Raw genomic sequence first — 13,148 nt, 5'->3', positions numbered from 1 at the left:
GACGCCCCCCCCCCCCCCCCCTCCTCCCCCCAGGAGCTGTGAGGCTGAGGCGAGGATGGCATGTCCCTGGCAGCCCCCTAGTCTTTATACTCTAGACTTAGAAATTCATTGGAGGGCTAAAGGGCTCCTTGTGTTTGAGATGTCAAAGATGATCTTTCTCTTTGGGAGAGAGTTACACTTCTGAGCAGAAAGACAGTGCTTAGCTTTTCTCTCAGCTCCATTCTCCATCAGAGAGAGACATCTGAAATAAAGCTGCCATAAATTCAAAGTACCACCAAAAGGATGTGGTGAATTACCAAAGCTAGAGGTACGTTTCCACTTGAAAAAAATATTTTAAATGGTTTAAAATTCAAGAGGGCAGGGGTAGGGGAAGTAACAGGCATCTGCTATTTTTTTTTCTGTTAATGCAAGTGTTGCATGTAAATGTGTTTTATTCACATAAAGACGGATTTGAATGAAGCGGAGGAAATGATTTCTAGAGCAGAAAACCTGTACAAGCAACCATATTTCTGGAACCTTCTGCATTCACTCCCTCGCCTTGAATCGAACAGCTTTTATACAGAAGATGGGTTAGCTGCCATAGCACAGTTTCTAAAAGTTATTCAAAAGTAAGTACTCTTACATGCTTGAAAGTGCACTGTTTTAATATTTTAGCTGCAATTCTTGTTCTTCTCACTGCCTATTTAATAAAATAAGCATCTTTATCAGTGTAAAGAGGCTGAAATTTTCTTGTGTTTACCAGATTCTGCTTCTATAGAGTTGTAGTAGGAGTTTTCACCCATTCCGATTCCTTCATAACTGTATTTTTCACCTCTGTCCAGCTCCACAGAGATTCCCTAGGAGTCTCCAAGAAGTAGCTTCATCTTAGCAATGGTTGAAATTAGCCCATCACATTAGTCCAGCTTTGAACTTTGTAATGTGCTTTGGGACTCCTTGAAAGACAGAATATTTACATATGAATATAAGCAAATCATAGTTTGGATTCTAATCAACTTAATATGTATGTAGCGCTTGGTCAATATTGGGAAAATTACTCCATTTTGTTTCTCAAGCCTCTTGCTATTGAAATAGCTTTGGCTGTTCTCTTGCAAGAAATGAAGCAGTAAGAAAAAACCCGCAGAGACTGTATTCTGAATATGGAAGTTTTCTGCACCAGGTAAAGGACAGCTGGATTCAGAAGAAGACATGGTATCGAAAGCACAGACTAAGACAAGTATCAACAGAAATTTTCAGTAAAATACGGGAATTGTTAGGAAAAAGTAAAAAATGTATTTGCCAGAGTAGGTAGTTGGTTGTAACAGGTTGATAGGTAGTTTTCATTGTAGTCAATTAACATATTTGTAAGGCTAGAGAAGGCCACTGAACCTGGCTGCCTGTGCAACACTGGCCATGAACTTCACCAGCCTTACCCCATGGGGAGGCAGGGGTAATGACTTTGGGAAATGTCTGTGCTGATTCTGCCACCCTTTAGCATCCCACTGTCTTTTGCCTAATAAAAAAGATATGAAGGATATGATGGCATAACGTTTTTGAAGCTGGGAAATAAGTCTCTTCTTATTACAATATGTGGATTGCAACTGTCTTGGGGCTTGATTTTTTTTCTTTTCCCCTTTATGCCTGAGTCATTTGTAACCTTATTCCAGCTTGTTCTCTGAACTATTAACGTGCAAACCTGTATTAGCTGTGCTTGTAGTGCTCGTATCCCAAAAGCAGAAGTCTTTTCTGAAAGGTTTGCAAACTCCCAGAGTCTGAGTGTTCCTGAGGTAAGACAGGAACTTGATTGTAAGCTTATGGTTATTTTCTTCAGCAGCAGTAAACAAAGATAGCAGTAACCACTGGCTGCTGTGCTGCATCAAGTTATTAATCTGTTAACATAATCTCAGCAGCGATTTCTTTACCCTGAACCGATAGTACAGACAGAATGAGAAAGGGACAAAAGTGGAGGGTGTTCATAGTTACAGAGTTTGTCTTCCCATGTAACTGTTATGCATGTTGAGATCCTGCTTTCCAGAAAGTGGCTGGGCATCTGCCTGTTGATGGAAAGTAGTGAATAAATTCCTTGTTTTGCTTTGCTTGCATGCACAACTTTTGCTTCACCTGTGTCGTGGTTTAACCCCAGCTGGAAACTAAGCACCACGCAGCCGCTTGCTCACTCTCCCCTGGTGGGATGGGGGAGAGAATTGGAAGAGTAAAAGTGAGAAAACTCGTGGGTTGAGATAAAGACAGTTTAATAGGTAAAGCAAAAGCCGCGCACGCAAGCAAAGCAAAACAAGGAATTAATTTGCTACTTCCCATGGGCAGGCAGGTGTTCAGCCATCCCCAGGAAAGCAGGGCTCCATCACACATAACAGTGATTTGGGAAGACAAACACCATCACTCCAAACGTCCCCCCTTCCTCCTTCTTCCCCCAGCTTTATATACTGAGCATGATGTCACATGGTATGGAATATCCCTTTGGTCAGTTGGGGTCAGCTGTCCCGGCTGTGCCCCCTCCCAACTTCTTGTGCACCCCCAGCCTCCTCGCTGGTGGGGTGGGGTGAGAAGCAGAAAAGGCCTTGACGCTGTGTAAGCACTGCTCAGCAGTAACCAAAACATCCCTGTGTTATCAACACTGTTTCCAGCACAAATCCAAAACACAGCCCCATACTAGCTACTGTGAAGGAAGTTACTCTATCCCAGCCAAAACCAGCACAACCTATTAAACTGTTTTCGATCCATGAGTCTTCTTGCCTGCCTTTTATTTTCTTCCTGTCCTGTGGGAGAAGGGAGTGAATGAGCAGCTGTGTAGGTGCTTGGCTGCCAGCTGGGGTCAAACCACAAGTGATTAATAAGAGGAGACTCAGATGTTTACATTTGGGTTTTGGTTTTTTTTAAGACTTTGATGCCCTTCAATGACCAAATTTGCCATAATTAATGCAATTTGGAGAGCAAATAACAAAAACCAATGCTTACTTCTCAACTGGCTTTGTATTACTAACATACATTTCTAGAGGTCCTAGCTCAGGCAGAATTTAGTCAGCAGAAAGGATCCTAAATTCACAACTTCCTGGACCGTACCATCTTTGCTGTGTCTCTCAGAGAAACTTTTCACACCTACTTGGTGAAGTTAAATAGTGTTGGTTTTTTGGTTTTTTTTGTTTTTTTTTTCCTCCTTTTGCATATGTTGGAAACTGCTGATCCACTCTAACAAAACTGGATTCTTATTTTCATAATAACAAAGGAATACTCGATAGGAAATAACTGATAAATTTGATGTAAACTTTAAATAGTAAATTACAGCTTACATTAACAAAGAAGTTTGTTTCACAGCTTACTGAGACTGGGACTTGTAAGAAATTCAATAGATATATTTTTATCAATGCATTTTCTGATGTGCTTTGTTTCATTTGTTGTGAGAATAAGTGTTTTGTTGCTTTAAAGGTTCTTTTTTTCTCTGCAATTTGGGTGGAAGTAAAATACAAGTATTCTATGTCCATCCTGCCTTGTTGTGGGGATAACTGGAAGAACTCTTGTGGTGGTTTTGCTCTCATTTTTGCTCTCACTTTTCACTCTTTTTCTCTCATTCTTTTTTTTTTATGAGGATATTGGTCCTCTTAGGAGACATTTCCTTAATGAAAACTGAGTGAAACTCTAACTGTAAAATCTCAACTTGTGGTTTTTTTCATGAAAAGTCTAACTTGACAAAACAATAAAGAAAGTATTTTAATATTCAATTGCTTGAGCTTCATCTTTTTCCACCATGCCCTTTCAGTTTTTCTGGGTGTATAGAGAGCTTGATTTTTGTTTTTTTTTTTTCACTTTCAGTACCTTAGCATCATTGAAGGATTTAGCTATGATGCCACTGGGCAAAAGTTTCTATGAAGTGGTGAAAACAGCACTGAATTTAACTGCTACATCAGTACAGGATAGGAGCTTAGAAGGTAAGGAATTTGCTTCAGACTTTTTTTGAAGTAGCTTGTAAGCATGCTGGGAATATGCGATAGCAGTAACTGTCTGAGCTTCTGCTAAATTCCTAATGTAAAAGATCTAAGAATTGAACTATATTGCTGTAGTGCTAACCCATTTCTTTATTGATCTTTTTTTTGAATACTAATAACTAAATTTCATCAGACTGGCAACTATTTGATAAACAAAACACATTGATCTAATATATCATGTTTAGAATGATCTTTCAGTGGTGAATTTCGGAGAGAGACTAAATCACTGCAAAGGATAATTTCTTCCATTTGATAGACGGATAGCCTCTTGTTTTGGACATGCATATTAAGCATTATGGCTGTTTTACTATAAGCTTCATTCTTCTGTTATCATAAATTCTGGTCTCAGCTGAAGGGCTACATTTCCTCATCTGCTGCTTGATTATAGGAGATGACTTTGACTGGAGAAGGTAGGCTGGCCCCAGGAGAACTCCTCAAGAAAAGGTTAGGAACAAGTTTCATTGGCAAACTGTCTGGTGGCACACACTTAGATTCTAGGTGCAGCTGTCTGCTCTGCATAGAACGTCAGGCTAAGAATGATATGCAGTCTAAATCCCACTTCAGCAGTCAAAACCAAGACTGAAGCGGTACAAAGGTGCTATGCTGGAGCCCTTGCACAGAGGGTGAGCTTGAATTCCCTGGATCTTCTGGTATTCTCATGGTGCTCTCCCTCTCAGCAATGATTCATATCCAGCCCATACACACACATTTATATGACTACATGCAGAAATAGACACACAGTTCAGATTGGCACCCTGGGGGTCTGCTGGCAATCACTCTGCAGGGGCATCTGACCATTATCATATCAGCTGTTGGAATACCATCAGATTAACTGACCTTACCATACTACTAATGCAATCATCGATTTTATCCTGGTGAAATTGTTGTTCAGGTGCACACATTATTTTATTCTTTTTTTGGTGAAAAGCTGGAAACGTGGTGCTTGGATCTCATCAAGTATGTATCATCAAGAAACAAAAGGAACAAAAAGCAGGAATTGTGTAAACAAAAAGTTTTTTTTCTTTCAGGTTTTCAGTATAATCTTTCCCTTGGGGATGTTTTGTGGAATCCACATGCTGTGAGAGCAGAACTTGAATCCAGGTTTGGTTTTGATGATCTTCATGTTGAGAAGCTGCTAAGTTACACAGCACAATTAACAAAGGTAAACCACTTGAAAATTTCAATGTCTCTCCCTTTCATCTTTGTTTTTATTTGTACCCTGAAGGGATTTTTCATGCCTTACAAAAGCTATAGTCATACCTTAGATTTGTGAAGCAGCTAGAAGACTGCTAAATATCCTGGCTTCATTTCCATCAAAATAAATGTATTTAACTTCAGCTGGAATTTCTGCACATGAAGATGCTGATAGGTCTAGTTGTGTACATTAATGAATTTATGCTTCTCTGAAGTCACCACTGGGTATCGTGAAGTCCTGAGTTTATTATCCAATCCTGTAGAAAATTCTGGGGTTTGCTCCACTAAGCTTTTAAACTAGAATCCTAGAATTGAAGCTGCCTGGATTAATTTGGTAGGTAGCATTTTTCATCTGCTTTGACGGACAAAGAATGCCTATCTCTTCTGTGTGTAAATTAAGGCACATCATCAGTCCTTTCTTCTCAGTTGTGCAGTCTTGATATGGACATACTTGACTGATGCGTTGTCTCAGTGGGACTATTCAAATATACCAGCGATGTGTCAAATTTTGAAGAAAATCTCTTTTCTCAGAGAGGTCTTTCTAAACTTTCTTCTAGACCAAAGTTATCTGTTGTGATGGTCTGGTTTGAACTGCAGAAAACTTGAAACATCTTTTGAATTTCTACTAAGGTCCACAGGTTTTGAATAGAACATGCTGGTATTTATCTAAAAGCTGTTTGCTCTTTACCAGGTACAGTCTAGAGTTGTACTTTTGAAAAGTTCATTATAAAAATAGCTGATTTACACAAAGGGGTAAATTATCAAAAAACTTGACTTTTGACTGGTCTTTTAATGAAATATCAGTGATGGCCAGTTTGATCAACTGAACTGAATTTGACTGCAGCCTGTTAGCTATGGTTGGCTGTGTAATTCCAGGCAACTCACTTGCTAGCTATTTATAGATTAAACTAATATCTTGATATTGTGTGCTTGTGTTAGGGCATTGAAGACCCTCAAAAAGTATGATGAGAAATATGGAAGCCTGGACAGTGTCTATTCTGAGCACTTCAATTCTGTGTGTAATGCCCCAGCTCGTTTGGTGTCAAAACATCTGCAAAACTTTTAATAAATTTTCTAGTCATGGTTGAAAGGAGTTAGGATGTAAGGTATCTCAGAAAGACATTAATAGGGAGAATTAAAATGTGCTAAATTATTTTTGTATGCTTTAATAAAATTTATGTGATTGGGAATAATAAATCTTTCAACACAGAATTTAGAAGTCAGGCTCTGAGAAAAAAATTCTGGCTTCTTGGCCACACTGCTGAAACCTGCCAACTTCAATTTAAAACTAGTCTGCTGCATGTAATCATTGGTTGAGATGTACCATTGTACTGAATGCTTTTTACACCAGTAATCTTTATACTTGTGAAGTTGCTTCAATACAGCTATTCTAGTGCAAAATTCTAGTGTAAGTGTACTATATTGCTATCAAGTTAGTTCAGCATCAGCCTGCAAATGACTGTAGAAGTAGCAACACTGGTGTAGCTACACAATGAAAATTCCTTGCATATACAAGTATCATTGTTCTGCGTGGTGTATGAGAACCCTAATGGGGCCACTGGTATTTTATACAGCACTCTGCATGTGGAGTACTTTGAAGTACATGCCCCAGAATATGAGGCTGGATTAAATGGGCTTTGTTCTCACTGAAGGAGGCTATGTGATATTCTTTTTTCACCAGATAAGTAAGTTGATAACAGGGATAACACTCAGCAGGAGAGTTGAAATCTCAACTCAAGAGAGTTGAGATGCTCATCAATTTCTTACGTCCCTGCCAGATTCCCACAGGAGAAACACTGGAGCAGTTTGTGTGTTCTGCTCTGTCCAGTGTGGCAGAAGATGAAGCAAACAAAGAGAATAATGAAGAGGGCTGTATTTCTGCATGGCATGAGGCCAAACTGTATCTTGTTCATGCTGTCAGCAAGCTCAGACTCTATGCACAGGTACGCTGTAATAAGTTAATAGATTAAATTCCTAATTTTTGCATGTAGGCTGTCAACAGTAACTCGGGTAAAAGATCTGAGTTAGCTATTAAATGTTATGGTCATGAACTTTTTTCATCTTGCTAAGAAGACAAAGTAATCCTTATAAAGCATCATTACAGTAGAATTATAATCTATCACCATGTGTCCACTTAATCAGATTTTCTCATTAACTCAAATACAGATTTGAAATCTAATAGGGAATGTAGTGAAATATACTGCACTGCAGAGGCCTGACAGTAGGAAGACCCATTTACTGTCCCACCTGAGCCTGAATTTTGGGCAAAACTGAAAGCAGACTACAGGACTCCACTGATATAGTATCTAATTCATTTATTTTTAATTCCCCTCTACTATCTCTAGCAATAGTGGCTGAAGCATGTTGAAGAGGATGAGAGTAAATCTCCAGTATAGCATCTTAAAATTATGCTCTCACAGAACATCTTGGCATGCAGTCTCTACGATGACATATATGTAGTTGTGTGGAGAAAAGGAAAAACCATTCAGATGTTTCCGAGGGAAAACACTTACCTAGCTGCCTCAATGCTGGTGTTTGTTTTCCCACTGAAATATGTTTTTTTCCCCCATTAAAAAATATCAGCTGTGTATCAAGCTGCTCTGGAGATGTTTGCAATATCATCTAAAGAAAACAAGTACAGCTTATCGTATATTTCCTCAAAAATGTAGCCTTTGATTTCTCTCTTGATAAAGGTTTCACTGATGTATGATGACTTGAAGTAATAATTTAATGTGATTGCCAAAACTAATGCACTAATTCCTATTGTAGCCGTAGGAAAATCCAGTAATAATTTCAGCCATGATTCTAAAACTCTTCTCAAGAGCTGACGTCCTTATGATGGCAACTTGAAGTACTGTAAGCTGCTGGCCACTGAGAATTCCCTTGGTGAACAGGGCATCTTTTATAGTACAAATCTGTTTTAACCACTTGGCATTAAAAAAACGTAATGGTGGAGGAAAGGAGAGCAGTCAGTAGCTTTCGCCAGGCCTTGACATGCCTTATTCTAGGCTACACAATAGGAGCATGCAGGCTCCTTCTCCATCTCTTTGTGTAATGGGACCCCAAAAACGTTGAGGCTGCTGCCTTCCATCGAGTCGGTAGTGTAGGCAGAACTGTAAGGGAAAGCAAGCCTGAGTTATTGACCGTGGAGGTCTGCTTTTGGTTGGTTCCAGTCTCAGGCTATCTTTTCACCATTCCTGCGTCTTTGGGCAAGGACAGCACCGCATATGATGTTAGTTCTCTGTATGATGTAGCATGTTATATTGCCAACTTGCAGGTCAGTACAAACTGCATTGAAAATCAACCTTTGTGATGCCAGTCATTTCAGAGTCTAGACACATTGTTAGGGAGAAATTTTACTATTGTTGTTAATTGTGGGGTTTTTTTAAAGACATGCAAATTCTGTGTCGTGTCTAAATAAGAAAGCTTTGATTCTCTAACAAGGTGTGTTCTGTTTTTCATTCAATCTGCTAGGTATTTGAGCAATGGCTCAGCAGAAGCCCCGCTCAGAAACTCCTTTTGGAACTTGAAAGAATCATAGCTGATTTAATGTCTCAGTTTCTAGATGACAGGGAAGCCAGGAAACTTTTCTCAGAGATAAATACCCTGATCCAGCAATGGAATGAGAAATCAGATGCCTACTTTTCAGAAGGATATACTGCATCTCATAATCTGTAAGTTATCTTTCTGCAACTTGTCTTAAAGATCAACTTGAATATTTATCTTCACATTACATTTAGCTGATTTATGATTTTTGTTTTGTGTTTTTATTTTTTATTCTGTAATTCAAAATGTCATATACAGGCAAATAATTGTGCCAATGCATACACATTCTGAAAAAGAAATTTAATCTGTGATTCAGAGTGTACGTACTTACAGGTTCAGCAAAGGACCCGAGTACATGATCAGGACTCATAGGAATCAGCAGCTGTGTATAATCAAGCATTTTGAACTAGGACCTAAATTATTCTTCTTCTGTAAACAAAGTCTAATTCCCACAAATAGTTGCTGTGACTCAGTAATGCTTCGTATGGATGTATGCTGTAGGATCAATCTGCTCATGTACAGCAAGTCCAGTGTATGTGAAATGTTTTGGATTTTTGTTGTAGCAGTCATGTTAGTTTGTGCAGGAGATCTTGGAACAGAATCCTACTATGGAGAACAGAATTACAATGTAATGCTATTTGTTTATATATATATATCTGTAGTTTCCAATCTTATCTAGGGCACTCTGAGGCTAACATTTCTTTTAATGTTTTTGAACTTTCACGTTCCCCATTTGGCTTATCACTTAATGGAAATGTAACCAGTTTATATGAAGGTATGGCTATAAGGTCTGTACTTATTCAGAATTATTTGTTTTGTTGAAGCAGTCCAAATCTTCCTGTACAGTAGAATTATTCTTTTAGCAGTTGGTCACTAATCTAGTAGAAATCTATTTTGTTGCAACTTTGGAAATGCCTTCAATTCTCATTTCAGGACAAGTGCAACTACAAGCTTCTAAAGAGTGACTGTGCTTTAATTTCAGGTATTCTGATTGACAACATGTGTTTTAAAATAAAATCAAGACAATTGTTCTGGATGATTTATGCAAAATAAAGTGGTTTAAGAGCTCTGTTTCCCTATTAAAAAAAAAAAAGACCTTATAAATGATTTGGAAAGTTCTACACAGGACTTAAAAGTTGTAGATACAGGGAGTTAATGTTTGTCAGAGTTGGCAGAGCCTCATGAAAAGTCTATGGCAGAGTACAGGAACTGATACTTCTCTCTTTCTAACTGCACATTGGATGACTTGCATCGCTTCTGGGAGTTATAATGTTGGCCTCAGTTAGGCATTGCTTGTAACAGCTCTACTTGTTCATATCAAAAACTGTCCTTCATTGGAGGAGGTATGATCCATGCTATACAAATCAACATCTGAGGATAAATCTGAAAGATACAAAGTGCTCTAATGCAGCACACCCCCAAGTGGGAAGTGATCAGGAAATGTCTTTGGTTCTGGATTTGTTGCTGTTTTAATTAACTTATAAAATGGACACAGGCTTCTTTCCATTTCCAAACAAATCTGTTTGAACAGGGACACAAAAAAATGAAAAAAATGTTTCCTAAGTAAATGAACTGATGTGGGATTATAAAAACAGGCGTATAACTCCCTTGCTTAACCTAACAGTCACTGGTGGAATAGCAGCCACTACCTCCTTTTCCCACCTTTGAGTGTTCAGAAGCATTTTTTTTAGTGCAGTAAGTGGCTTGATAGAAAATGAAGTCTTTCATGGGAAACTTCTTTTTTTTTTTTTTTTTTTTTTTGCTGCAAGAGAGAGGAAAGGAGATGATTTTGTGTGTAGATCTTCCCTAACATTAATGGTTTTGGCCTTCAGGTAAATTAGTCTGAAAAGAAGTAGACTTGTCCATGAAAACAAGTTGTACTTCTCACCTGGGAAACTGATCAGTGAATGCTGAGAGTCAGAAGGGTTCTTTTGTTTTGTTTTTGCTGTTGTTTCCTTAGTTTGCCAAGGTTTTTATAAAATCCATTATCTACCGTTAAGAGAGAGACTGTAGTCAAATTGTTCAATAATTTGGTAGTACATTTTGGAATTTCATTCTTTTTTTATAAAAGGAAACTGCTATACTGCTGCTGTTGTAAGAAACTACGAAGTACATGATACAGTGACTGCACAACAAAAAAAATCCCATAATTTTTCAGCAACTTTACCTTTTTGTTTGTAGTACACAATGTTTCTGTGCTCTACCTCTTTTGATTGCAGAATCCTGCATCTGGAGAAAATGCAGTCTGCACTGCAGGATGTACCTCAGTGGCCTGTTACGAAGAGATTGCTTCTGGTAGATGGAGCTATAAGGAATGTAATAGCACAGTATTTATACTTCACTGAAGGTAAAGCTGCATGGTGATTACCCCTTACTAGCATTCACATGACTTCCTAAGAATAACATGGGAAATGGATAACATTCTACCTTTAGGAAGGCATTTGGGCTCTGTAATACATGTCACACTCAGATACTTACAGCAGCTTTCGAATTCCTAAAATTCTGTTTCCCTTAGTGATGATAGGACACAACATAATACCTGTTTTCACTTCATATCAGGAATAAACAATTTCCTTAGGCATTTTATATGATGTTGTATGCTGCTGTGGCTGTTGTTTAAAGATCTAACTCAAGAAATAAAGCCTGCTTAATAAAAATTAAAATATCAATGCCTGAGAAGTTTCTGACACCATCAGTCATGTATGTACAAACAAGAAGTCTTGGTTTTAGATTTAGATGCAGCTTGACTTTTCTGGCTGGTCATTGCAAGTGAAGCAAAACACTGAGGTGGACATATGGATTTTCAGATCTCTTTAAGTAAGGATTTGACTGAGGGCTGTGAAGCCCAGAGGCCGGGTGCTTCTTTCTCTGGGGGCTGTGCTTTTGGACACAAAGCTAGGCTGATGGTGAAGGAAGTGGAAGATGCCATTCTCAGAAGAGAAGGGACAGTGTGGAAGAACTCAGGACAAGTGGAGGTGTATTTTACAAGAAGTTGGGGAACTGGATCTGTTTTCGGCAGTTTGACTGAATAAGATGAACTAGCTCCTATGGAGTTCTTGTAAATATGTCTGCTCAGCAATTGTGACTTTCAGATTTGGAATACATTTATAGTATTATACGGTGTGCTAGGACTCAGATTGTGTGATGTTCAGCACCATGATACCCAGGAGTTGGTCCACAATATAATCATATTATAAGGTCCCCACAGATTTGGATTAAAAAAAAAAAAAAGGGAAAAGGAAAAGGGACAAGATAGCTTTCTGTGAAACCTTTTAGTGGAGACCTGCAATACTATAATGAGGGTATATATAGGAAGAACACTTGTATTACTCTGTTGTTATCAGGTATGTGAAAAACACTTTGATCCTTTTGGGGACATTGATAGTCTTAAATTACCTGATATTTCCATATGACTTTACAGTAAAGAATAAACAATATATTAACAGTACAAATTTTGTCCAAGATGCCACTGAAATTGTGCGATTTTGACCTTGATTTCTAGCTCAGATGTCTTCAGATTATGAATAAAAACCTCTTGTTTGAAGATCACTGTTAGAAATTAACACAGACTCTGACACAAGTTCTGTGTATTTTAGTACTGTGCATCATTACTAGCAGTAAAGGTCATACAGGTCACATTACAGCATCAGTAATAACAGCAAAGCCCACTTTCCTTGGGTTATATTGTATGACACATTTATGCTTCTTGCCTTTAATGGCTTTATAGCTGATTACTCTGGGAATTTAGCGAGCAGTTCTCTTGTTGATACACAAAAAAAAGGAGACATAATCCAACATACCCTTTAGCTGTATCAGCTAACTGAACTAAACTGTAAAATCTGTTTTAGCCTCTAAAAATGAGCAAGGACTGAGTGCTTAGCAGGGAGCAGATCTCATGAGAAAACAAGTACTCTTTCAACATAATTTTCCGAAGGTGCATTTTTAGGACATTTAATATGAAGTTTGCTGATTGTTTATCTTCTGGGTTCTTAAGGTCATTGGACCAAAAGGTGTCATTTTTGTCTTGTGGGTTTTGTTTTGTAGCATGTGGCCACATGGAATCAGTACTGCTAGTCGTATTGAGGAATCCTGATTTACTTGTGCACCCAAACCTGCAAGACACCTCTGAAACTTCAGGATAGTTTCTGTAGTCTTCTTTTTAGGATGGGTTGATTTGAAGTATACTACACAATTTTGCCTGTATACTGTATATCAGTATACCTTCCTTCATGACGGTGGAGTTACACTGATTTACTACAGCTGGGCATCTGCCCTCTCAGCTTATGTGGTAAAACGTTGATCTCCATCCACACAAAGGAGTATAGAGGAACAGTGGCAAGTGGGAGAACCCAAATAGTACTCTGTCCTGGATCCTTCAAGGCTGGGTCACCTTACAGACTGAGGGGGTTACTGCCTAGGGATATGGGACTC

General features: G+C 38.5%; 1 protein-coding gene across 1 annotated transcript in view; it reads left to right on the top strand.

The window, feature by feature from the left end:
* Positions 1-13,148, top strand: part of ABCA13 (ATP-binding cassette, sub-family A (ABC1), member 13) — a 211,841-nt gene that overhangs the window by 21,566 nt on the left and 177,127 nt on the right. The window contains exons 6-11 of the mRNA XM_009330486.1: positions 445-608; positions 3,805-3,920; positions 5,006-5,139; positions 6,950-7,114; positions 8,646-8,845; positions 10,937-11,064. Of these exons, the coding sequence (XP_009328761.1) occupies positions 445-608; positions 3,805-3,920; positions 5,006-5,139; positions 6,950-7,114; positions 8,646-8,845; positions 10,937-11,064 (907 nt within the window). The remainder of the gene's footprint in view (positions 1-444; positions 609-3,804; positions 3,921-5,005; positions 5,140-6,949; positions 7,115-8,645; positions 8,846-10,936; positions 11,065-13,148) is intronic.

This window comes from Pygoscelis adeliae, unplaced genomic scaffold (assembly GCF_000699105.1).
Source record: "Pygoscelis adeliae isolate BGI_AS28 unplaced genomic scaffold, ASM69910v1 Scaffold78, whole genome shotgun sequence".
Classification (NCBI taxonomy): Eukaryota; Metazoa; Chordata; class Aves; order Sphenisciformes; family Spheniscidae; genus Pygoscelis; species Pygoscelis adeliae.
Note: the sequence above shows the minus strand (reverse complement) of the source record. Positions and strands in the feature narration are given on the sequence as shown.